General features: G+C 40.2%; 1 protein-coding gene across 11 annotated transcripts in view; it reads right to left on the bottom strand.

Moving 5' to 3' along the window:
- The window catches only part of Kiaa1217 (KIAA1217 ortholog), a 474,194-nt gene extending 451,045 nt beyond the window's left edge, over positions 1-23,149 (bottom strand). For 3 of the 11 annotated variants that reach the window (XM_037206003.1, XM_028891986.2, XM_037206005.1), the window contains exon 1: positions 22,129-23,134. In XM_037206003.1, coding sequence (XP_037061898.1) covers positions 22,129-22,351 — 223 coding nt within the window. In that variant the 5' untranslated portion in view covers positions 22,352-23,134. Of the gene's footprint in view, positions 1-22,128 lie in introns of all 11 variants that reach the window. The other 8 variants (XM_037206010.1, XM_037206011.1, XM_037206001.1 and 5 more) reach the window with 7 other exon arrangements.
- Positions 23,150-23,785: the final 636 nt, after the last annotated feature.

Genomic DNA, 23,785 nt, shown 5'->3' with positions numbered 1-23,785 from the left:
AAGCCCTGATGCCTAGACACTAGCGTTAAAAAAAAAAAAAAAATCAATTAATAACAGCCAGAACAACAGGTCTTCACTGGAGCCTAGCTATCCTATCACGGCACAAGCACAAGAAAAAGACCTTAAAACCAACTATGTAAAGACAATAGAGGTCCTTAAAAAGGAAATGAATAAATCCCTTAAAGAAATCCAGGAAAATACAAACAAAATACTGCAGGAAAGGAATAAATCTTTAAATCTTTTAAAGAAATCCAAGAGAACACAAAGAAACAGTGGAAGGAAACAGATAAAACTGTACAAGACCTGATAGTAGAAATAGAATCAATAAAGAAAACACAAACTGAGAGGATTCTTTCTGGAAGTGAAAAATTTAGGAATGTAAACAGAAACTGCATAGGTGAGCTTCACCAGCAGGATACAAGACATAGAAGAGAGAATCTCAGGATATGCTAGAAGAATGGTTACATCAGTCAACGAAAATTTGACACAAAGAAAAAGTCCAAAACTCCTGACATAAAACTTTCAGTTACTTTAGATTGAGAAAACAAGATACTCCATGATAAAATCAAATTTAAACACTATTTATCTACAAATCCAGCCCTATGGAAGGTGCTAGAAGAAAAACTCCAACCTAAAGAGGTTAACAACACTCATGAAAACACAGGAAATACATAATTTCACACCAGCAAAACCAAAAGAAGGGAAACAAACACACACACACTCATACACACCACCACCACTGATAACAACAACAAAATAAAAGGAATCAATAATTATTAGTCATTGATATCTCTCAATACCAGTGGTTTCAATTCCCCAATAAAAAGACGCAGACTAACAGAATGGATGTGAAATAGTATCCATCCTACTGCATATAAGAAACACACCTCAACATCAAGGATGGAAATTACCTTAGGGTAAAGGGTTAGGAAACACATTTCAAGCAAATGGATATTAAGAAGCAAGTGGGTGTGGCCATTTTAATATCTAACAAAGGAGACTTCAAACCAAAACTATTCCAAAGAGATGGGGAAGGGCACTACATCTTCATAAAAGAAAAAATCTACCAAGATGACATTTCAATTCTTAACACATATTCTCCAAACACAAGAGAACCCAAGTTCGTAAAAGAAACAGTACTATAGCTTAAATCATGTATTGACCCTTACACATGATACTGGGAGACTTCAACAATCCACTCTCACCAATGGACAGGACATCCAGACAAAATCTAAACCGAGAAATACTGGAGTTAACAGACTTTATAAACCAAATGGACCTAACAGATATTTCCAGAAAATTTCACCCGAACACAAAAGAATATACCTTCTTCTCAGCACCTCATAGAACTTTGTCCAAAATTGACCACATACTCAAACACAAAGCAAGTTTCAACAAATACAAGAAAATTGAAATAACTCCCTGTATCCTAACAGACCACCACAGATTAAAGCTGGATATCAACAACAACAGAAACAACAGAGAGCTTACAAGCACATGGAAACTGAACAACTCTCTACGAATGGAAAATGGGTCAAGACAGAAATAAAGAAAAACGTGGACACCAACTCAGCAACAAAACCTCTGACCTACAATCTGTCCTGCCTGTAAAATATGCTAGGGCAATGGTGGTACAGAACTTGTGGGAGTGGTCAACCAATGTCTGACTTGACTTAAGGTCTGATTTGACTTACGGTCCATGCCACAAGAAGGAATCCATTTCCAATACTGCTTAGGTAACCAAGAACCAGAGACTAGATAGCCCAGAGACCTAGGTTAAAACCAAACACTACAGGTCTTTAAAAAAAATCAATAAAATGATTCCTAATGATATTCTGCTATACCCATAGATCAGTGCTTTATCTAGTCATTATCAGAGATGTTTCTGAGAGCTGAGGAGAGCAATTTTCTGGAACAAATGCAGAGAACCACAAATGGGAACATAGGCAGAGGCCCACAGTCAGACATTATACAGACAGAGAGAGAATCTAAATTGGGGTTCTCCATCAAATCCCTTCCCTCAGAGCTCAGAGAATCCCTCAGAAGAGGTGGACAGATTGTAAGAACCAGAAGGGATGGAGAACAGCAGGAGAACAGGCCTTCTGAATCAACTAAGCAAGGTACATACGTGCTCACAGAGACTGAAGCAGGGCCTACAAGGGCCTGCACCAGACTCTTTGTGCATATATTATAGCTATTAGCTTAGTATTTTTATGAGATTCCTGACTGTGAGAACAAGTGGATCATGGGACCCTTTTTCTCCTGTTGGGTTGCTATGCCCAACTTCGGTATGATAATTTTTGCCTCATCTTTTTTTTTTTTTTTTGGTTTTTCGAGACAGGGTTTCACTGTGTAGCTTTGCGCCTTTCCTGGAGCTCACTTGGTAGCCCAGGCTGGCCTCGAACTCACAGAGATCCGCCTGCCTCTGCCTCCCGAGTGCTGGGATTAAAGGCGTGCGCCACCACCGCCCGGCTGCCTCATCTTATTATATTATATTTTGTCATGTTTTGTTGTTATCTTTTAGAAGCCTGTTCTTTTCTAATGAGAGACAGAAAGGGAGTGGATCCAGAGGGCAGGGGAGGTGGGGGATATATTATATGAGAAAAGAATCTATTTTCAAAATAAAAGAAAAAATGAAATTATTTATGTAGAAATAAAATAAATAAATAATTTGTGTCAATAAATCTAGATAACCTAGAAGAAATGGATACATTCCCAGAAGCATGCAACCTACCGGGACTAGTGATGCTGATATGAAATTCTGGGTATATGTAAACATACTAAGGGTGTTGAATTGATAATCAAAACATTCCTGATCAAACATCAAGACATGGTAGTTTCATGGTAAATTGTATTGAACATTTAAAGAATTATCATCAACCACACAAACTCTTCTGAAAAACTGAGGAGGGGGGATATTTCCAAACTCATTTTACAAGGCTAACATTACCCATATATGAATATGAGATAAGGCTAGTACAAAGAGGAGGAAGAGGAGAAGGAGCAGGACAAGAAGGAGGAGGGAGGAAGATGAAGGAGAATAGGAGGTAGAAAGGGGAGAAATAGGAGGAGGAGTTGACATACACCAACAGTCCTCAGAAGCATAGATGTCAAAATCTTCAACAAAATAGCAGCCAACTAAATCCACAGCATTAAAGGATTGTGCACAATGTCCAAATGAGATTTTTCTCTGGATTGCAAGGAAGGTAGAAAATAAGAAAATCAATTACTATGATTGATAGAATAATGACACTAATCAAATACAAGCAGCAAAGAAGCAGAAAAAGCATTTGACAAAATCAAAGCCCTCTGCAACCTAGGAGTGGAGGGAAACCACCTCTGTAAGTGTTAGCAGTTCTGAAGAGAAAAGTCTCCCTGATGCAAGTGTTACAGCTCTGAAGGGAAAGGTATCCTGGCAGCTGGAAGCCAAGGAATACCACACAGTTACACCCCACAACCAACCTCGTACCAGAGATTTATTGGGAAAGACATAAGAGGGTGGGCCACTGCTTGCGTAAGAAGCAGCAGAGAACTGAATGGGAAATAACCCCATATAGGGTTTCTTGGGAGTGGAGTTTTTCAGAGTGGGATTGGTGGGTTTTCAAAACCTGGAAGTGAGCTTGGACCTTTTACCTTATGATCTCAGCATAGTAATATGTTATAAGCTCATATATAACATGGTGAAAAGCCGAAAAAATTCCTCTAAGACCAGTGAAAGATAAGGATGCCACTTTCAGAAGTTATGTTCATTACAGTGATAGAAATCCTAGCCCAAGCTAATAGAAAATGAAAATAAATGACATCTAAATCAGAATGAAGAAAATTATCCCCATTTGCTGATGGTGTAGTCATATATTTATACATTTATATATTTACATAGGTACATTTCCACAACCATATATATGTATACACACACACACACACACACACACACACACACACACACACAGACACATCTATATGCATATGTAACTTACTTTTAAAGACTCTAGCAAAATATTGTTAGAATTGTTAGCTTTTCTGAAGGATAGTGTTTCAATCTCAGAGGAAAGTTAAAAAAACAAAACAACAACAACAACAACAAAAACATTAATAGGGGTGGAGAGATGGCTCAGAGGTTAAGAACACTGACTGCTTTTCTAGAGGTCCTGAGTTCAATTCCCAGCAACCACATGATGGCTCACAACCATCTGATCTGGTGCCCTCTTCTGGCCTGCAGACATACATGCTGTATACATAATAAATAAATCTTAAAAAAAAATTAATAGATCCTCAAAGTGAAAATAGAAAAACTAATCCCATTGGAAACTGCATCACTGCCAGATGTGGCAGTGCACACCTTTAATCACAGCATGAGAGGCAGAGGCAGGCAGATCTCCAAGTTCAAGGCCAGCATGATCTACAGAATTCTAGGACAGCTAGTGCTACACAGAGAAACTCTCTCTCTCTCTCTGACTCTCTCTCTCTCTGTTTCTCTCCCACCCCCCACCCCCCACAAAACACAAGAGCAGAGCACTTAATGGCCAGGACTATTACACAGAGAAACCTCAAAAAACCCAAATAAATAACGAAATAACTAAGTAAAACTGCATTACAAGGAATACAATTCTGTGCTGAAGATGCGCTTAATCTGCAGAGGTTGAAGGTTGATCCCCAGCACCATATAAACCACAAGTGGCAGCATATGCTGAGAATTCCAGCATGGACAAATATGATCAGGAGCATCAGATGTTCAGTTTTGCTGCACAGTGAGTCTGAAGCCAGGGAGGAAGCAAGTAGAACCAAGGATTAAGAAAGGTGGAGCTGGGCAGATAGCTCTGTTGGTACAACAAGAATATGAATTTGGTCCCCTAGTACCTATGTAAAAATTGGGCATGTTGGCATATGCTTGTGATCCCAGCACTGTGAAGGTAGAGATGGGAATTTCAGTGGCCAATTAGCTAGCCTGTAAAGTCTACTTGATGGGCCCCTGACCCTTCTCCCAGCAAACAGGATAGATGGCTCCCAAGGAATGACAGTGGCCTTCATATGCACAAACATATGTGTACATACTTGTACACACACATGTACACACACACACACACACACACACAAGAAAATTGGCAAGTATAGCAGAAAGGTATAAAAAAAACTCTAGTTTTTAAGGAAAAATGTGTGAGTTGAAAGCAGCTATAATTGTTAGAGATTAGTATGACAGGGAAGCATTGTGCTGGGCACTGGGTCAGGAAGAGAAGCACCCAGAAAGCAAGAGCTCATTTATGGAAGGCTCCATTTAGGAAAATGCAAATTAATACAAAAGGAGATGTGATAAACTGATAATGTCACCACCCGCCACAGAGGTTCTCTGCTCTAAACCAGTCATCTAGAGAAGCATTTCCCTAGGGTCAGTCTCAGGCACACAGAAGCTGCTGCCATTGTCTTCTAATCTGGCCAGATAGCAGATCTTGACAGCAGTATCCACATGTACTGGTTTTGTCGGAGTAAAGATGCAAGAACTAAGAAGTTGTAAAGTCTTGCACCAAGGTTCCAGAAAGCTGCTGAGGGCAGGCAATATGTTGGACTCCTTGCAAGGAGCCCCCTGTGAAACCATTGCATGACACTCAAAAAAGTAAAGGCTACATTGTATTGGAGACTCCAGAATGTTGGCATTGCCAGAACTATAGACCTCAGCAGAGGAAAGCTGCTGGCCCAAGCAGGAGGTCACATGGGCTGTGAGTGACAGAACTGGAGGGTGAAGGTGGCCATGGCCATTGGAGTCCGCACGATTCCATGATGAGCCTTAGATGCTGGACATGGAGTCACAGCATTGAGGTTTTGCTCTACCAGGTTTAGGTCTTGCTTTGGTGCCTGCTCCTTCCCTGTTGAAGTAGGACTGTTTAGTCTGTGCCATTATATATTAGAAGTGTTAGATTACAGACCCTCTAGTTGCCTCTTTCTCTCTGGCACAAATCAGGCCACTCTCCCTACAGTCTATCCCTCAGGACAAACAATTGATAGGCATATAGTATGATGGTTAGGGCACTGAGGACTAGCCGGAAAAGCAAACTCAGCCTCTTCCACGTGCTGCCTTGTGCCTTCCTCCTTTGTAGGCTAGATCAGACTAGGTGATGTAATCTGGAATACTCCTCCCACTACCAGAAACCCTTCCTGTAGGGCTTAAAGGGAAGGCACTAGCTCCCTTCAAGGCCCCATTATGGCTGTCCACGGCCATGATGCTACATCTTTACTGCTATTCAGGAAACTCAAGGGTCTGTCTCCCTCTTCAGCAATCTGGCCACATGGTAGCTATTTCCTTTAATGGTCTCCCACTTCAAAATCCAATCATAGAGGACCATGATTATGAGTCTCTCTCTCTCCTAATAAAGCTCATTCTGAAGGGTAATTTGATGTCTGTTCCTTTCTATGAACCTGACCTGAGGTTTTGTTTTCTAAGTTCTGACACCAAATATGCAACATGTTTCTTGATTTTATTAGGCCTCTCATTCAAGAGATTGCCTTGAGTCCAGAAGAGACCTTAGACTTTTGAACACTCTTGGGTCTCTGCTATGGAAGAATTTTGAAGTTGGAATGAATGTATTTTGTATTTTAAGATTGTTTCTAAGAAATAGGGGTAGGTTATGATTCAACAGTGATGTGCTAGGGCATTGGTTCTTAACCTTTTTAATGCTGAGACCCTTTAAAACAGTTCCTCATGTTGTGGTAACCCCCCAACCGTAGGCAGAGTTTTCCTGTTCTGACTGCCTGCTCCCAAATAGCCGGTAGCTACTTCCCAAATAACTGATTTGGTGACTTAATATTACTTATAAATGATCAGCCAATAGCTCAGACTTGTTACTACCTAACTCTTACATTTAAATTAACCCATATTTCTTATCTATGCTTTGTCACATGGCTCATTGCTTATCACCTCTTTTTTTACACATCCTACTTCCTCAGCAGCTGGCTGGTGTCTCCCTGACTCCACCCTTTTTCTTCCCATCATTCTTCTAGTTTGGTTGTCCTGCCTATAATTCCTGCCTGGCTACTGGTCAACCAGTATTTTATTAAACCAATTCAAGTAACAAATTTTTACAGTGCACAAGGGGATTATTTCACAGCACCCAACCATAAAATTATTTCATTGCTATTTCATAACTGTAATTTTGCTTCTGTTATGAATTATAAATGTAAATATCTGATATGCAAGATATCATCTGATATGCAATGTCTGTGAAAAGATTGTTTGACTGCCAAAGGGGCTGCAACCCACAGGTTGAGAACTACTGTATTAGGGTGTCAAGTTGGTAAATGGACTTCTGGTGGTTAATATCATGACAAGATTTATAATTACCAGAAAGAAAAAAGAAAAAAACTCTAGCTATGTCTATGAGAGCCTTCTTTCTGGGTTAAAGAGGTTCAGAGACCCACTCTGAATGTGAGCATCACAATTCTATAGGTTGGGACAAGACTGAATAAAAAGTAAACAGTTGGGAGAGCACCAGCATTCTTCTCCCCAGCCCACCTCTCCTGAGTATAAACACTATGCAACTAACTGCCTTATGCTGCAGCTGTCTTTCCCCTCCTATCCCTGTGACAGACTATACCATCAAGCTGTGAGCCAAAATAATGATTAGGCTTATAGTTAGACGTTAGGGTTTGGGGTTAGAACAATTCCTGAAGGTCTTACAGTTGGGCATTTTGTCACAGCAGTGAGAAGGAATCAATAAACTATGTATCTGATAAAGAATTAATTTTAAAATATATAAAGAGCTCCTACAATAGCCCAAATAATCCAAACCAAAATAATCAATAATCCAAACCAAAAACCTGTTGATATGACTAAGAAGTCATTAAGAATTTCAGTAAGCATAACTCCAAAGAAAATATACAAATGTACAATAGATAGGTGAAATGACGTCTAATGTTACTAATTATCAGAAATTTGCAAATCAAAGTCCTATGGAATATTACCTGCAATATGTGATAACATAAGTGAACTTTGATAACCCTGGGCTTACTAAAACAAGCCAGTTATGAAAGATAAATATTAAATCATTTAACTTATATGAGATGTCTAAATGGTTAAACTTAGGACTGGAGAGATTATCAGGAGTTAAGAGCACTTGCTGCTCTTGCATAGGACCTGGATTCAGTTGGCATCAATCACGTTGTGGCTCACAGCTGTCTGCAATTACAGTTCCAGGGTCTGGCCTCTGTGGACACCAGGTGCACATATGGTGCACATACACACATTCAGGCAAACAAATATACATATGCAATAAAAAAGAAATCTTTTAAATTATTCTATTCATAGGAAAAAAAGTAGAATGAGAGCTCTCTTGGGCTGAATGGAGGGAGAAATGACAAATAGCTACATAATGGTTAAAACATTTCAGATACACAAGATGAAGAAACCCGAGGGATATGTGGTACAGCACCATCCCGTGGTCAACCATCTGCATCATACACATATGTGGTCTCATGTTACATACACAGAAAGTTCTGTTACAGGTAGGCTTCATGTTATATCACAATAGCAATACATTTTTTAAAGTCATAGTTTATCAGATTTTTCTTACTATATTTGGTCTGGCACTTAACAAATCTATTGAGTTTCTACTTTTAGTTATTAATTATAGTTTTTCATCACTAGGAAATATATATTCAAAACACGACAGGTCGGTGTTGTAGAATCTGTCCCCTCAGCGTATAAACCTCATATACTCCAATATCAATAATGTATTCAGATCTGATGCAGCAGTGTTTTTTCCCCTTTCCTGACCCTGCACATGATCACTAATTTCCTTATGTACTTACCAAATGTTTACTGTGTGCATGTCTTCAGACTCTCATATGGGGGGATTCTTAGATGCCACCTAAAGTAAATTCTCTCAGAGATGATTCATATTTTCTGCTTCGAAGTGGTTTTGGACACTGCCAATTGGGAGTGATTAGGCAGCATTTTGGGCACTTGGCTTTTGGTTTCTATCCATCCACCTTTCAATGATACAGTTAGAGTCCCTGGGGCAGTACACATTGCCTACTTTTTCATTATTGTGACAAAGTACTTGGTAAGGTGTGACTTAATGGGGGAAGCATTTATTTTGCCCTCTAGCGTACTCAGCCCATCATGATGGGGAGTCAGGGCAGCAGGCAGCACACTGCAGACAGACAGCAGAGAGAGGCAAATGCTGGTGCCCAGTGTGCCTTCCTCTTTTCAGTCTTTATTTGTGCGCATCTTCACATGTGTGTGCAGGTGCATTTGCGCATGTCCTTGTGAAGGCCAGAGTGAGACTCAGGTGTCACTCTTTAGGAGCCTTAGGTTTTGAGCTAGGTCCCTCAGTAGCACATGGGCCTTGCAAATTGGGCCAGGCTGTCGTCTGTCTGTCTCTGCCACCTAGACTTGGGGTTACAAGCATGTACCACCATGCCTGGCTTTTTATGAAATTCTGATATACATCAACAACAACCACTTCATCCCCTGAGCCATTTCTCTGGCCTTAGCCTTCTTTTTATTCAGTCTGGGACCACAGGCCCTGGAATAAATGTCACCCACATTCAGGGTGGATCATCCCTCTTGAATTAAACCTCTTTGGAAACCCGCTAAAGACATACACAGAGGTATGTTTCTATGGGATACTAAGTCATTACCCTGACATTGAAGATTAGCCATCATGCCGTGCGAGTGAAGGAGGGTGGTTGACAAGTCTCCACATATTCCTTTCTTCCACTCTTCTGTATGTACAGCTGAGGCTAAATCAATGGTTTTCTTCAAAGTCTCCCTCTGCAGGGCAGGCTGTTTATTCTCCCTCTGATTGTGCCGTGGTTCCTGCTGTGCCTCAGTAGGTAGATCTTCCCCTCCAAATGTACCTATTAAAATCTCCCTGGCCGCAAGGCTTGACAGAGACCACTACCAAGATGCCAGTAACCGTTCTGGGTTTTGTTTAATTTCCCCACATTGACGCTTTCTTGTGTTTGCCTCAGAGGAATTTGTCTCTTTCCTGCCAGAACAACCAGGCATTACAAAAAGTATTTGTGGTATTTTAAAGAAATTCAGTGTTTTTAGCTTTGGTCCTTTGGGAAGGCATTCTCTATTATGTACAATTTCCATTATGATTTGTTGATAATTCTTCTGGTTATAGCTATTCAAAAACCTTTGCAAAATAACTTTACTAAGTAGGGCATAAATAGAACAGAGATTTTCCTAGTGTAGCATCTTTAAATATTCAAGATGCCTCTTCACAAATCACTACAATGTAAATAGAGGTCTCATCATAAGAAAAGATGGCATTGTATTGTGCTCAAAATTGAAGTAGCAAATCAGTCCTCATCTTAAAAACAAGTTCAAAATCAAAATCAGAAAATGACTCTTAGGAACAGATGAAGGTAAATAAACACTAACAAATGATATAAAACAATTATGTGGTGCAATTATGAAATCACAAAGGAGATTAGACAGGAGGCGAATGTTTCTTAATATCTCCCCTTTGCTGGGTCTCTGTGTGTAGAAAGGGTACCTCTAGCAATAAATAATGGGGGTTTTTGTTGTTGATATTTGAAGCCATACTTTGAAAATGGTGGGAGATGTTTTAATTGTGATGATAATTCAGTTAAAAAATGATTTCAAATTAAACTAAACAAAACATCAACTATATAGGCCAGATAACAAGACTTACACCACCTAAAATAAAAAAAAAAATACTGTGGGGCTAGAGAGGTGGCTTAGCAGTTAAGAGCGAGAACTGTTCTTCCAGAGGACTCAAGTTCCATTCCCAGCACCCATGTGGAACAGCTCACAGCCACCTGTAGCTCCAGTTTCAGGGTATCTGACTCCCTCTTTTGGCTTCCATGGGCACTACATGCAGGTGGCAGATACAAAAACATATAACATACACATAATTTGAATATTTTTCAAAGAAAAAAATCCTTCTGTGGAGTATTTGTTTGCAACAACTGAGGGGCCTGGATGCATCTATTTGTGATGGAATGCTCAGAATACCTGGCCTTAGTTTTAAATGAAAATTCTCAGGTTGGTGTACATGAGGCTTAATATTTAAGTTTTATCTCTGCTTTGACCCTTGTATATGGGGATGCCCCAGAGTCTTAGGTCACTTAATCACCTCAGCCAGGGACCACACTCTGTTTTTTATATTTTCTATCCCTCTAGGTGTCCGTCCAACCTTGTAATTTTAACGCGTATTTCTCACTGCAAACCCTGCTATGATCTCTGGATTTCACTTCATATCTGACACTCTCTGTGAGTCCTTACGAGCCACACAACATGAATTTTAAAAACAGATTTTTTTTTTTTTACTTTCTCAGTTCCTTTATCATTTTTCCTCATTTAGTTTTTGTCATTGAGCATGGTGGTGGCACTTAATTTTCATGATCAACTTGACTGGATTTAGAGTTACCATGGAAACACACCTCTGGGTGTGTCTATGAGGCTGTGTCCAGAAAAAAAAATGTAACCGAGGAGTAAAGACTCATCTTGAATATGGGCAGTATCATGCGAGGGGCTGGCCCTTGGCTGAATAAAAAGGGGAGTGCGAGCTGAGCACCAGCGTTCACCCCTCTCTGATTCCTGACTGCAGACGTTAATGTGACAGCTCCATTACCCTCCAGTCCACATGACTGTCCAGCCACAATGGACTATATCCCACTTGGTCTCAGGCATTTGGGCACGGCAGTGAGATAAGGAACTCTCCCGCTGCCTGTGCCCCGTGAGACCCCAGCCACCGTTTACCACGGCCTGCATCTGAAAGCCGGGAAGGGTACGTGGTCCCCAGAAGCGAGCCAGTAAATACTCACTGATGCAACAAGGAGTTTATGCATAGTTTTCTCTTGAAGTCACTTCAGAAAAACCTGTCCTCCCCTCCACTGTTTCTCAAACCATTTCTTTCCCTCTGGCTTCTGCCACCCTGGTCTGCTTTGCCATGTCCTAAATGCAGCATGGTCTTTGATGATGTGTCCGTTCTCCTGCAACCCGATACATTCTTGTTCCCCGGGGCAAATGGTCTGATCTGCTTCTTTCATACATTCATTATTTTATACATAAATCTATTGCAAGGTTTTATTTAAATATCTGCATAACACAGATAATTCAGGCATTGTTGGGCTTGACGGGGAAATGTCCACACAGGCTCACGTACAGGGTCATGGTGACGCCGTGCGGGGAAGTGGGGGGGGGCTCTTAGGAGGTGTGTCCATGTAATGTATGCAGATAGGCAAGCCCACCACCGCAGCTGAGAGCGGACCACACAGCCATGTTTTCCTTACCACAACAGACTGTAGCTCATCAAACCACAATACAAACTTCCTTGTATAGTTTTTGTCAGATATGCTGGCCCAGCAAGGCGAAAAGGATCGAATTCAATCCCCCAGAGCAAAAACAATGTTTTTGCTTTAAGCGTCCAGAATTCAGCACAATACCAGAAATAAAGTAGATGTTCAGTTATGGTTTGGTTCTTGAATGGGTAAAGACCTTACCGGGATTATATCTTTAAAATAACAACTAGTATTAAATATTTTAAAATTAGCTTGAGAAATATCTAGCAGATGCAGGTCTAGCATATATTAAAATGGAAAATTTTAAAGCATACTTCTACACAATGGATATGTCAAATACCATATACCTGTATATTATATATTCATAATGCATATAAGCTATCAGTCAGTTACAAGCATCTTTGTAATGTGAATATCTCAGTAATTAACTTCCTTTGAAATCTAACTTGTTTACTATGTTTATAATATGAATTATCAATAAATATAAAATGCAAAAATATGTATTCCTAACAGATACATCTAATCAAAAATTTTCTAATATAAGACGAGAATCCTAATTTACTTATAGCCTCCTATAATCCACTTTGCTAATATAATTTTACATTTTGGAAACATGAAAAACAAAACAACCTGAACTCAGGTGAAGTTTCTGTTGCCTCCTCACTAAAAAAGGGTAAGAAAACCACACAGGTGAACTTCTGGCCAAACTGAAGACTGGAAATTATTAACTCAGGAAACCTGATAGTTAACCTGGCGGATCAGCATCATTAAGAAGAAGGCTGTTGCTTTTCCCATCCTTCTACATTCCCAGACACTTCCTCAGCCCACACCTGGCATGAGCTAAGACTGGCCTTATGCAGTTACAGAAAGGAAGGTCTGATAGGCAGACAGACAGGCCGAGGCACAATCATCTGCTCCCAAGTCACCAACTTAGATAAAAGTGTTTTAAAAAAACATAGAAGGGTATGATTTCTTCGCTTAGAAGAATCGTTATAAATATATCCCCAAACAAAGTGACAATATCTTTTCTGTCCCTTTCATCCATATTAAATTTGGTTATTTTTCAGGTGTCCACATTGTGGTTGTATAAATGAATCTAATAAAATAAAAGTATTTTGAAGGTAAAGTGGCTCATTAGGATTGAAAACTTAAGGTTGAATTAATATATATTAATTCATATTAATATATAACTTAATGCAGAATTAAAACAGTACGAGGAATCAAGATGAAAATGTAGCTTGGGTAGTAAAATATTTTATTAGAATTGGGAAAGAAATCTGTGTTTTTATACAATCTCTTAAAGGTCTTACAGAGGAAAAAAAATCACCGGACCCCATGTTTTGGGGTTAGTGAATAATACAAACTTTAAGTTAAAAAAGGTAATTTATTTTATGTGTATGGGTGTTTTGGCTGCATGTGTGTATATGAACCATTTGTATGCCTGGTGCTTGAGGAGGCCAGAAAACGGTGTCAGATCGCTTGGAACTGGAGCTACAGATGGTTTGTGCTCTAGTGGGAACTGAACCCAGATCCTCTGGAGGAACAGACCATACTTTTAACTGCTGAGTCATCTTTCCAGCTCTGAATACTATAGATTTTAGAAAAGAGTGTCTTTTTAAAGTTTTTAGTTTGTTGCTTTTGTTCAAAACTCTAATTAAAACAGAAACAGAAAGTCTTATTTCCTTTTTAGTTTTTTGAAGAGAGAAACATATTTAGTCCCCTGGGAGTAACCAAGAGCAAAGCTTTGTTTACAAACACAATAGGAGACACTGGTTGTAATTTTTTAGCACAAATTGGGCAAGGATCAGCACAGTCATGACTTGATCAATGCCAACTCTTCTAGACTTGAGATAAGAAAGTAAAAACAGAGAGCTAGTGGTCACACAGCACAAGAGACAGTGTATATCCAAGATCAACTGGAAAAGGGAAGATTTGCGAGGCAACCTGGAGGCATCTAGGGGCTTTTGTCCTTCTCACTTAGGTCATATGGGCAGATGGAAGCACTGACTTAGAAGACAAAAAGAACTAACTCTAGCCTTTTCTGTATTATTTCTAAAGGGAGAGATTAATTCTTTCATTGTGAAGGTATTATACCTGTGAGTTATTGATCTCTATACACTACGTAGACTAGTCTACATTAAACAAAGACAATCCCAGATTAACTTTAAGACATGATTTCAAACTCCTTCAGTGAATGCTAACAAAATCAAGGAGTCAAATTATATATCTATATCTATATCTATATATATCAGTACAAACCCACTCTTGCTTTTCACAGATCCTAGAAGCATATGTATAGTTGGTTGAGGAAAATAAAGAGAACTCCAGATGTAAGAGTTATTTTAAATATTCACAGTCATATCTCTTGCTATATTTAGTTAGAGAAAAGTTGGCTTGAAGTAACTGGAAAGAAGCATTCAAAAGGTTGAATTTTCTTTTGTAAAATAACCGTGCAGAGGAAGTCATGCACGTTTTAATAGGATGAAGAGAAGTTTATTGGCCTGCCCAGATGCTCGATGGAGGAATCTGAACTCACTGGCATTGGTGATGAGCCAAAACTAGGAATGAATGGGTTGGAACGTGAGTTGCCATTGCTTTGTTGAATTAAAAACAGTCCTCTTGATATCAGATCTTCTCAAATATTGGGTGAAATTGATCCAAAAGGCAACCAGAGAAAGAAACGGACATGCTGAGTATAAATGCAGTACAAATATATCACTTCTAGACAATACTAGACAAAGTACAGGTCGTACCAGTGGATAGTTGCTTCCTATTGTTATTAACATGTTATCAGAAAACACAGTACTACCAGTACATTCATCCGAGGGTCTGCCTCCCTGAAGCAAGGACTGTGGTCCCCACTATTCCACTGTGCCAGGGTCTAATATCATCACAACCAGTCGTAGAATTCAGAATGAATTCATACCCTGCTAGAGAAAAAAATTGTGCTATGGTTACTAATATTTTTGACTGTTAGAAGTGGGCAACATTAGGCTCCAGGCTTCCAGAGGCAATTAAAATCAGTAGATCCTCTGGTAAACAAGGGCATGTGAGGTTACCTCTTGGTCATAAATAACAGTATAGGGCATGTGACCCGGGGATTATAATGGAGTTTTTCTGGCATAGGTACAGGTATAATACTGTGAGAGTGTAAGCCTTTACCTTCTTCTGCATTTGGAGATGAACAGAGACTTCATTGTACTTGACTTCGATTACTTATGTGGGGCACAGACTCTTGAAAACACCAGACACACATTAACCAAGTCATTAATCCACACCAATCCTCTTCCCAGAAACCACATATTATTATTCTTTAATGGATGACAAAACTCAGTCAGGAAGGATAATTGCCTTGCTCAAGGCCACAGAGGGAGGCTTGTGTCAGGACAGAATTAGAGTTGAGTGATTTGGGGCCTACAGGCTTGTATTTGGCCCATTAGGTCATGTGTAATGGGAAAAGAATTTTTTGACTTGTGTGTGGAGAGAGAGAGAGAGAGAGAGAGAGAGAGAGAGAGAGAGAGAGAGAGAGAGAGAGAGAGTTAGTTAGTTTGTGTGTTCCTCTGTGAGCATGAATGTAGGCATTAGGATAGTTAGTGGTGTCCATGTACATAACAGCATTTTCCATGTTAGGACAGCATTCACAGATTGTGACACAATTAGTCACTCTGAAACTTGTTTGCTTCCGTTCCCATTTCTTGGTTTTGTCTAAGAAAGATACGTTCTAGATAAGAAATAAAAATGGCTCGACCCAGAGGCCCATCTCCTTTCTTGTCTAGTTTTCTGTCTCCCAGGCTGTCCCTGAGTGCAGTTCTCCATCCTCAGCCTCTGGCATAGATGCCTTATGGGAGAACACCTCCATATCTGCCTCAGAAGAGCTTGTGTTGAGGTGTAGAATGTAACTAGAGGTTTTTCTTTTTCAGGGACCAGACTGAACAGTTACTAAGTTTGGCTAGCTTTATTCATTTCTTCCATGAGCAGATGCTTGCTCTGTATAGAAAGGTGCTTTAGAGTAGAGGTCAACTGTAAAGGATCAGGAGATAAAACTTACGGAATTAGTTCCTAACTGCATTTTAAGCACATATCCTTATGTCTACAAATAATACAGCTCTCACCTTCCACCAAAGAAGTTTCTCTTTACAGTAGACAGAGACCATTACCAAACGCCACACAGATCACAATACAGAGAACACCTGGTTGTCACCAGGCCCCATTATACATCCACAGCACAACCTTCACACCTAAGGCTTGGGAAACAGTTCAGATGAGGGATGTAGAAACATTATAAGAGCCAGAGGTCTAGGAAGTCTGCTGGGAAATTGTGTCATTTCATCCTAGAAATGACAGGGGAGTTACACTCATAATACATCAACAATGCAGCTGCCTAAACAAGACCTGAACAAAGACAGCACCGAGGGACATGCTATTGGACAAAGGAGAAATCTATGGGGCCCACCCCTAAAGAAAGAACTATAGACAACTAATGACTGATGAGAGAGGAAGAATTCGTCGTCCACAGGGATGACCCCCCTAATTGGTTATCCAATACCAAGTGGATTGCCGTGAAATTCTATACAGACAAGCAAATGAACTCAGCATGTTGTATTTGTATATTTTGGCATATATAGATATATATGTAACAACAACAGCTAAAGAAAAGGAGGCTATGAATTTGAGGGAGAATGAGGGAGGATACATGTGAAGAGTTGGAGGGAGAAGAGGGAGAGGAAAATAATGTAATTACATTTTAATTAAAAAAAACCATGGAATTATAATTCTGGCTCTGTGACTTCCTGGTTAATAGTTTTGGGAAACTATCTCAAACTTGCTGTTTCGATTCCCCAGCCTGCAAGGTAAGTGCAGTAACAGACTCCTGAGGCTGCTTACAACTGTGCCAGCCACACTGTAGAACTCATGAGGTTAGATGTCACATCACAGCAAATGCACGAGAGGAGGGAAGCAATTTCTTCAACCCAGCCTTGTTGGTATCCAGGTCTATTTTTAAGAATGCTTTTCTTTATTTTGAATAGCTGAGGGACAAACAAATGTAAAAGGCAAGAGCTGGGCCTAATGAGAAGGCTCTGTGGCTAAAGTGCTTGCTGCAGGAATCTGGTGACAATGAGTTTGATCCTTGGAACCCATGTAAAGATTAATGGGAGAACTGACTCCACAATGTTGTCCTCTGACCTCCACACATGTGCCATGGCATATATGCTCTTCCACATCATGCTGCCTACATATACACTAATAAATGATAATTATAATAAAATAATAAATCAAGGCTGAAGTGCAGCTCAGTGATAGAGTACTTACTTAGCATTATCTGGCCCTGGGCTCAATTTGAGAACCATATGAATAAATATGAATCAATTAATTAATGAAACCAGAATGGTGCTATCTAGGGGAATATATCTGAGCAGAAGAAGGGAACACAGCTCAGGAAGAGACTCCACAGTCTCAGACACTGACTCATATCCTGAACTGGAAAAACCTAGCCTGTATCAGGGCACACCAACACTCATCTTCCATTTGGTAGCTTTTCATTGTGGCGGAAGTTCTTCTTTGGGAGAATCTTATGAATGCTATGATCCTAAGGATCACTGGTGGCCTGGCTCTTTTTTTCCAGGGATCAACTTGGATCACTGATTGGGAATGAAAAGCATAGCAACATCCCATTGATGAGGTTAATCATCTCATAGTACCCTCAAAGTAGAATAGGCAATGATAACTATGTTAAGTGAATACCTCACAGGCACACTGCTTATACACATAAAGTAACCATGTATTGTGGTCTCAAAATTAGAGTGACAAAAACTCTTGAGGAATTCACAGCATAATTATGTAGCAGAGGAGTTGGAAAACAAAATCAAGAAAATCCAAAAGATAAAATATGAATTAAAAATGTAAGTAAAGATACCACAGGACAGCAGCTGACTCCTAGAGGTTCACAGAGAGAAAAAGAGCAAAGAAACAGATGAATCATCTAAGATTTTCAGGCTAATCTGGGCTGAGGGCACTCTGGAACTTGAAAGAACCCTTTAAAGATCCAGTCAAAGTGGACACACACACACACACACACACACACACACACACACACACACACAAAGACAAAACAAAACAAAACTGATGCCTTCAAATACTTCAGTGAAGTTCTGAAACATCAAGGATAAAGAGGAGATCCAAAAGCTTTGGAGGAAATACTGAAAACATTACCTACAAAGAAAACTATGAATATGTGAGTGATGCAGGGCTATTGATTCAATCTAGAAATCCATATCTACTCAAAATATCACAGGAACATTAAAAAGAATAAAGATATTTGGGACATGCAAACACACAGAACATTTTCTTCCCATTTGGCTTTTCTCTTATTTCTGGGGATTGCGATTCAGCAAAATGGAGCAAAGAGATACCTGTTCAATGTTCTAGAAACTGCCCAGGAAAAAGCAGGCAGAATGGCTGAAGGAAACTGAGAAACACATTGGGGACAGAAAGGCGTTTCTTTCCTTGGAGAAATTGGAAATGCCCCACAGAAAAGAAGACTAAGATTTTTAAAACCACCAGAGGCAATGACAATATCAGGTGTCTTGCATTTGCCATGAAAATATTTATGATGTCATCTTAGTTATGTACTTCATTCATTTCCAATGTTTAGAACTGGTTGACAGATGAACTATGGAAGACCTAGTTATGATAACAACACATGACATCCACATTTTAAATAAAATGAAATGAAAGCACAGATTATCACATTAAACTTGAGGGGAGGGGACCTTGGAGGCAGATGAAGGTGAGGTCCTGCTGTAATCTGTGAAACACACTAAATGAGACACATACTTTAAACAAAATAAAGAATGCACTTGGGTAACAAGAAAGCAGACATGTGACAAAGACCAAGGCACACTCATGGCACAATTAACTTTCTAAAGTGTAAAACCAAGTTCTCCGTGAGGACAAGGCCATAGCTCAGCTCAAACTCAATCCCAGTGGTGTGTCTGATATCACTGGGATTGCTGATCGCTTCTTTGTGGCAGGGTCTTCCCAAGCCTGCTTCAAAATTGCGACAATCCTTTCGGCCTCCCAAGTGCTGGAATTATAGGCATGTACCACTATGTGTGGCCTGGGCTTTTTTTCCTTTCCCATAGTGCTAGAGATTTTATCCAGGGCCACAACATCCCAGGCCAGTGCTTTATCACTGAGCTGTGCTTCCGGCCCCAGGATTTCTTTTCTGTTCTACACCTATCTATCTGTCTGTCTATCTAGCTATCTATCCATCCATCCTCACATCCATCAATCTATGGAGTGTGTGTGTGTGTGTGTGTGTGTGTGTGTGTGTGTGTGTGTTTTGTATCAAGGAAGAAGTATGGAGGTCAGGGGAAAATTTGTATGAGGTAGTTTTCTCTTTCTACTATTTCGGTCCCTGGCAAGGGTAGAGGCAGAACTGAAGACACTAGGCTTGGTGGGAAGCACCCTTCCCATGAGCCATCTTCCTGGCCTGGGATCTCTTCTACTTTTATCATTTATTTATTTATTTATTTATTTATTTATTTACATGTCTCCTACAGCACTCCCCTACCCCTCCTTTGCTGTGGATTTCTTAATCACATGACACACACTTCAATGAAAACACATCATAGTTCTGCTACAATACAGACTTTCTTTATCTCTCCAACAACTAGAAGTTCCTATGGATACTATATGATATGAAGGTGCGCTGGCTAATTTTATGTCAATATGACACAAGGTATAGTCATTGGAGAAGAGGGAATCTCTATTGAGAAAATGCTTCCATAAGATTGGGCTATAGGCAAGCCTGTAGGACAATTTCTTAATTAGTGATTGATAGGGTGGGGTTGTACTAGTGGTCCTGGGTTCTATAGGAAAGCAGGCTGAGCAAGCCATGGCAAGCAAGCCAGTAAGCAGCACCACTTCATGACATCTACATCAGCTCCTGCCTCCAGGTTCTTTCTTTGGCTTCCTTCAGTGATGGACTACCACAAAAAAGTATAAACCAAATAAACCCTTTCCTCCCCAACTTGCTTTTGGTTATGGTGTTTCATTGCAACAATGAATAACATTAACTAGGTTAAAGGGATTGATTTGAAAAGAATTCTGATTAAAAGTAAAGAAAAATGTACATTCTAACAATGTCTTTCTGTCTTGCTGTCAACTTCAAAATTTTCTCTCTCTCTTTGCTTTTTTTGAGACAGGGTTTCTCTGTGTAACACTCCTGGCTGTGCTGGAACTCACTTTGTAGAACAGGCTGGCCTCACACTCACAGAGATCCACCTGCCTCTGCCTCCTGAGTGCTGGGATTAAAGGTGTGTGCCACTCTGCATGGCTAACTTCAAAATTCTTAAGAGTTAGCTTTCTTTTTCCTCCCAGAGAGGTACAAAAGAAATAAGACTTTATTAATTTATACTTTTCCCCTGGTTTATTTATTTTGCAAAAAAAAAAATGTCATTATCTACATTGATCTTGCACTGTGATAAAGATTCTTGGTTTTAATGGCTTTTGTTAAGGCCCCCCAAACAGCCGCTATCAAGCATTATTTTCACTTATAAAGTCTGTTCAGGTCCACCCTCGGTTTGGCCAGCAGAGGCTCAGCATGCTCAATGACTGGAACAAGCACCTGGCTTAAACTCTGTGTGAGGGTCTCCCTGCCTGTGTGAAATGCACACAGCTGCCTGCACGGTGAATGTGTGAGCATTCCATAGGTGGGGGAGGCTGACATCCTTTTTCATTGAGTACTTATGGATATCATCACAGCAAAGTTTCCTTTTTAAGTCCGCCGTGATTCAGTCTCTTCAACAACTTCTATCAATACTTCTCAAGTTTTTCTGTGTTCATTTGATGGACAACTTTTCACAAAGTCTTTTTGTTCCAGTTTTTATATACAAATGGACAAGACAACAGCAAAGGTAAGGAAAAACACATTTATTCCCAGAATGACATTTGCATCTTTGAAATAGCGTACAGAGCAAGAATGTATTATTGTATATTCTCTCCAATGGTTTTTAAATAGGAGAGGCCAGGATTGAAATTATAAAATGAATTTGTTCTTTTATATAAAATACAAACTTCTTCTTCCAGGACGAAGTTATTATATTGTTAAACAAGAGCTCAAAACATGTTAAAAATAAGCACTATAAAATACTTCTTAGAAATTTAATGTACAATTCTTGGTAAAGTGGGAGAAATTGGTATTAGATTTTTAAAATACAATTTAATTGCCCTCTGTGATGATCAACACTAAAATAAAAGTTCTCAGTAGTTCAATGTTTTTTCAATTCCAGGTCAAATATTCAACAGTCTTGTCGCTGAGGGACACATTCTAACAGAGACTGGAGAAGGTTCATCCAGGTAACAAGATTAGCAGGAAGTTTTGCCTCACTTGGCAAAGAAATTCATTGTTAGATTAGCATTTCTGAGAAGCATTGTTTTAAATAGAGACTACTGATAATTAAACATGCAAAATTTCCTCTGCTAATTAATGACATGGCTTTAGGAGACCTTTTCTATTTCTTTCCATGTAGATAAACCAACAGCAAGAGATTTTATGCAGATATGATCAGATTACCCAAGAGTACAGAATGCAAAAATAAGCTCTCATCTGAAAGAGAAACGACAACACCCGCCCCCCCCCCACTATTCTCATATCATTCTTTAATTAATTAAAGCACTGCCACTTCCACCGTTCTAAGGATTGGTTATTTTAGAGTGTACTAGGAAAGGGTGCATGCTCACGGACACAGCTAAGCACCGGAGCTGCGTCCATGCCGTATCTCTATCAGTTACCTGTCAGGGTCAGTAAGCAGGAAGTTTCTAGGCACACTAGAGGACAGCCGTTGACTGCAGCCTTACCTTTGGGAGCCGCTGCCTTCCTCTGAGCTGGGGTTGCTGAGGTTGCCGCTGCCTGCACCTGCTGCTGCTGCTTCCCCAAGTTTCCTTCGCTTCCCGTTCTCTCCGGCTTCTCACCTAGGCTGCTTTTCTTCGGCTTGATGCTTAAGTCATCCTTCTTAGAGGAAGGCAGCTTAGAAGCTGCGGTAGTAAGGAAGGATTTAGCCGAGCGGGAGGATTTGGACATTTTAAACGGCAGGGGGGACAAAAACCCACCCCCCAACCCCGAACAAAAACAAAACAAAACAAAAAAGACCCGCTCTAGAATGGTACCTGCTGGGGCAGCAAATTCTAAAAAATGATCCTGTGAGTTTCACGTCTCAACAGCCAGCGACAGTGTGGAATTCAGCTGGATAGAAAGTGCTAGGCTGGACTGTGTGGACTCTTGTTTTTTGTTTGCTTGTTTTTTTTAAACAAAAGCATCCTGCTGCCACACTGCCCATACACTGGACCTGTGGAATGGAAACGTGCTTCAAAGACAGAGGCAGTTGCGGTGGTAAACGCGCTAACTCCAGGGACCTGCAGATTCTGGAACAGGGAATGTGAAATACGCATACAGACACGCTCACCCAGAGAAGTCCCCAGCACGTTCAGATTAGACACTGGACAGCTAGAAATGGAAAATGAATATAAATACAGCCCCACCCACTCAGGTACAGTTTGTGAAAAGGAGCCAGATGGGAGGCTTACAGGACTAGGGGGCTCCCGCCATGCTGAGTTTCCAGGCATTCCTTCAAGCAAGTATTTCCTTGCCCTAGCACATTCCTAGATTATAGTCCAAGGGTGGACCGTGCAATGCATGCTCACCTACAGAAACACTTCTGTTGTTTACAGAACACGAAGAGCACCATGGAAAAGAGAAAGCCAGAGAAGACTACATTTTCCATACCTCTTGGGGCTGCTATGAGGCACCCAGGAATTGATGAGAAGAGAGCTGCATGCCTGGATAAGGGAGTGTGGTATATATGTGTATGCATGCGCTCTCTCTCTCTCTCTCTCTCTCTCTCTCTCTCTCTCTCTCTCTCTCTCTCTCTCTCTCTCTCGTGTGTGTGTGCATCTGTGTGAGGATGAAAATCTGGGACTATGTTATTTTACCTTTTAAAGCGTTTCTTCTAGTGAGTAGCTGTAATTATTCAGCCTTCTGAAAGGCTGAAAGTAACATGTAAAAATCACGTGTATTCACAGGTCAGGTTTCCCTAGGCTGAAAACGGTCCTTCTGCCGACTAAACACACAGAGCCCACTAGAAGCATGGAGCCCCTTCCCCACTAAGGGTAACCCCTTTTCCCTCCTCATTTCCCATGTCAGTGATTTTTACTACTTGGGGTTAAGCTGTTTCCAACCTCAATTATTCTGTGTTCCCTCAGGGAGAAACTATACAAACACTCTAAGAACTATAAAGAGTTCCAGAAATCTGTGACCGGATAATGGCCCTTCGCTTGCAAATGCCCTGATAAAAACGCATAACTACTTAGCACTGCATCAGGTGAGAATTAGAGGCCAGGAAGTGTATACATTTTGGGATCAACTGGAATACTTAGCTCAGAATTTCACTTGGACACCTGCCCCAGAGAAACAACCATTTCCAGCATTTAATTGATAAAGCTGGGACAGTTTTGATCT

The sequence above is a fragment of the Peromyscus leucopus genome, chromosome 5 (assembly GCF_004664715.2).
Source record: "Peromyscus leucopus breed LL Stock chromosome 5, UCI_PerLeu_2.1, whole genome shotgun sequence".
Lineage (NCBI taxonomy): Eukaryota > Metazoa > Chordata > Mammalia > Rodentia > Cricetidae > Peromyscus > Peromyscus leucopus.
This window is presented reverse-complemented; position numbering and strand designations above follow the sequence as displayed.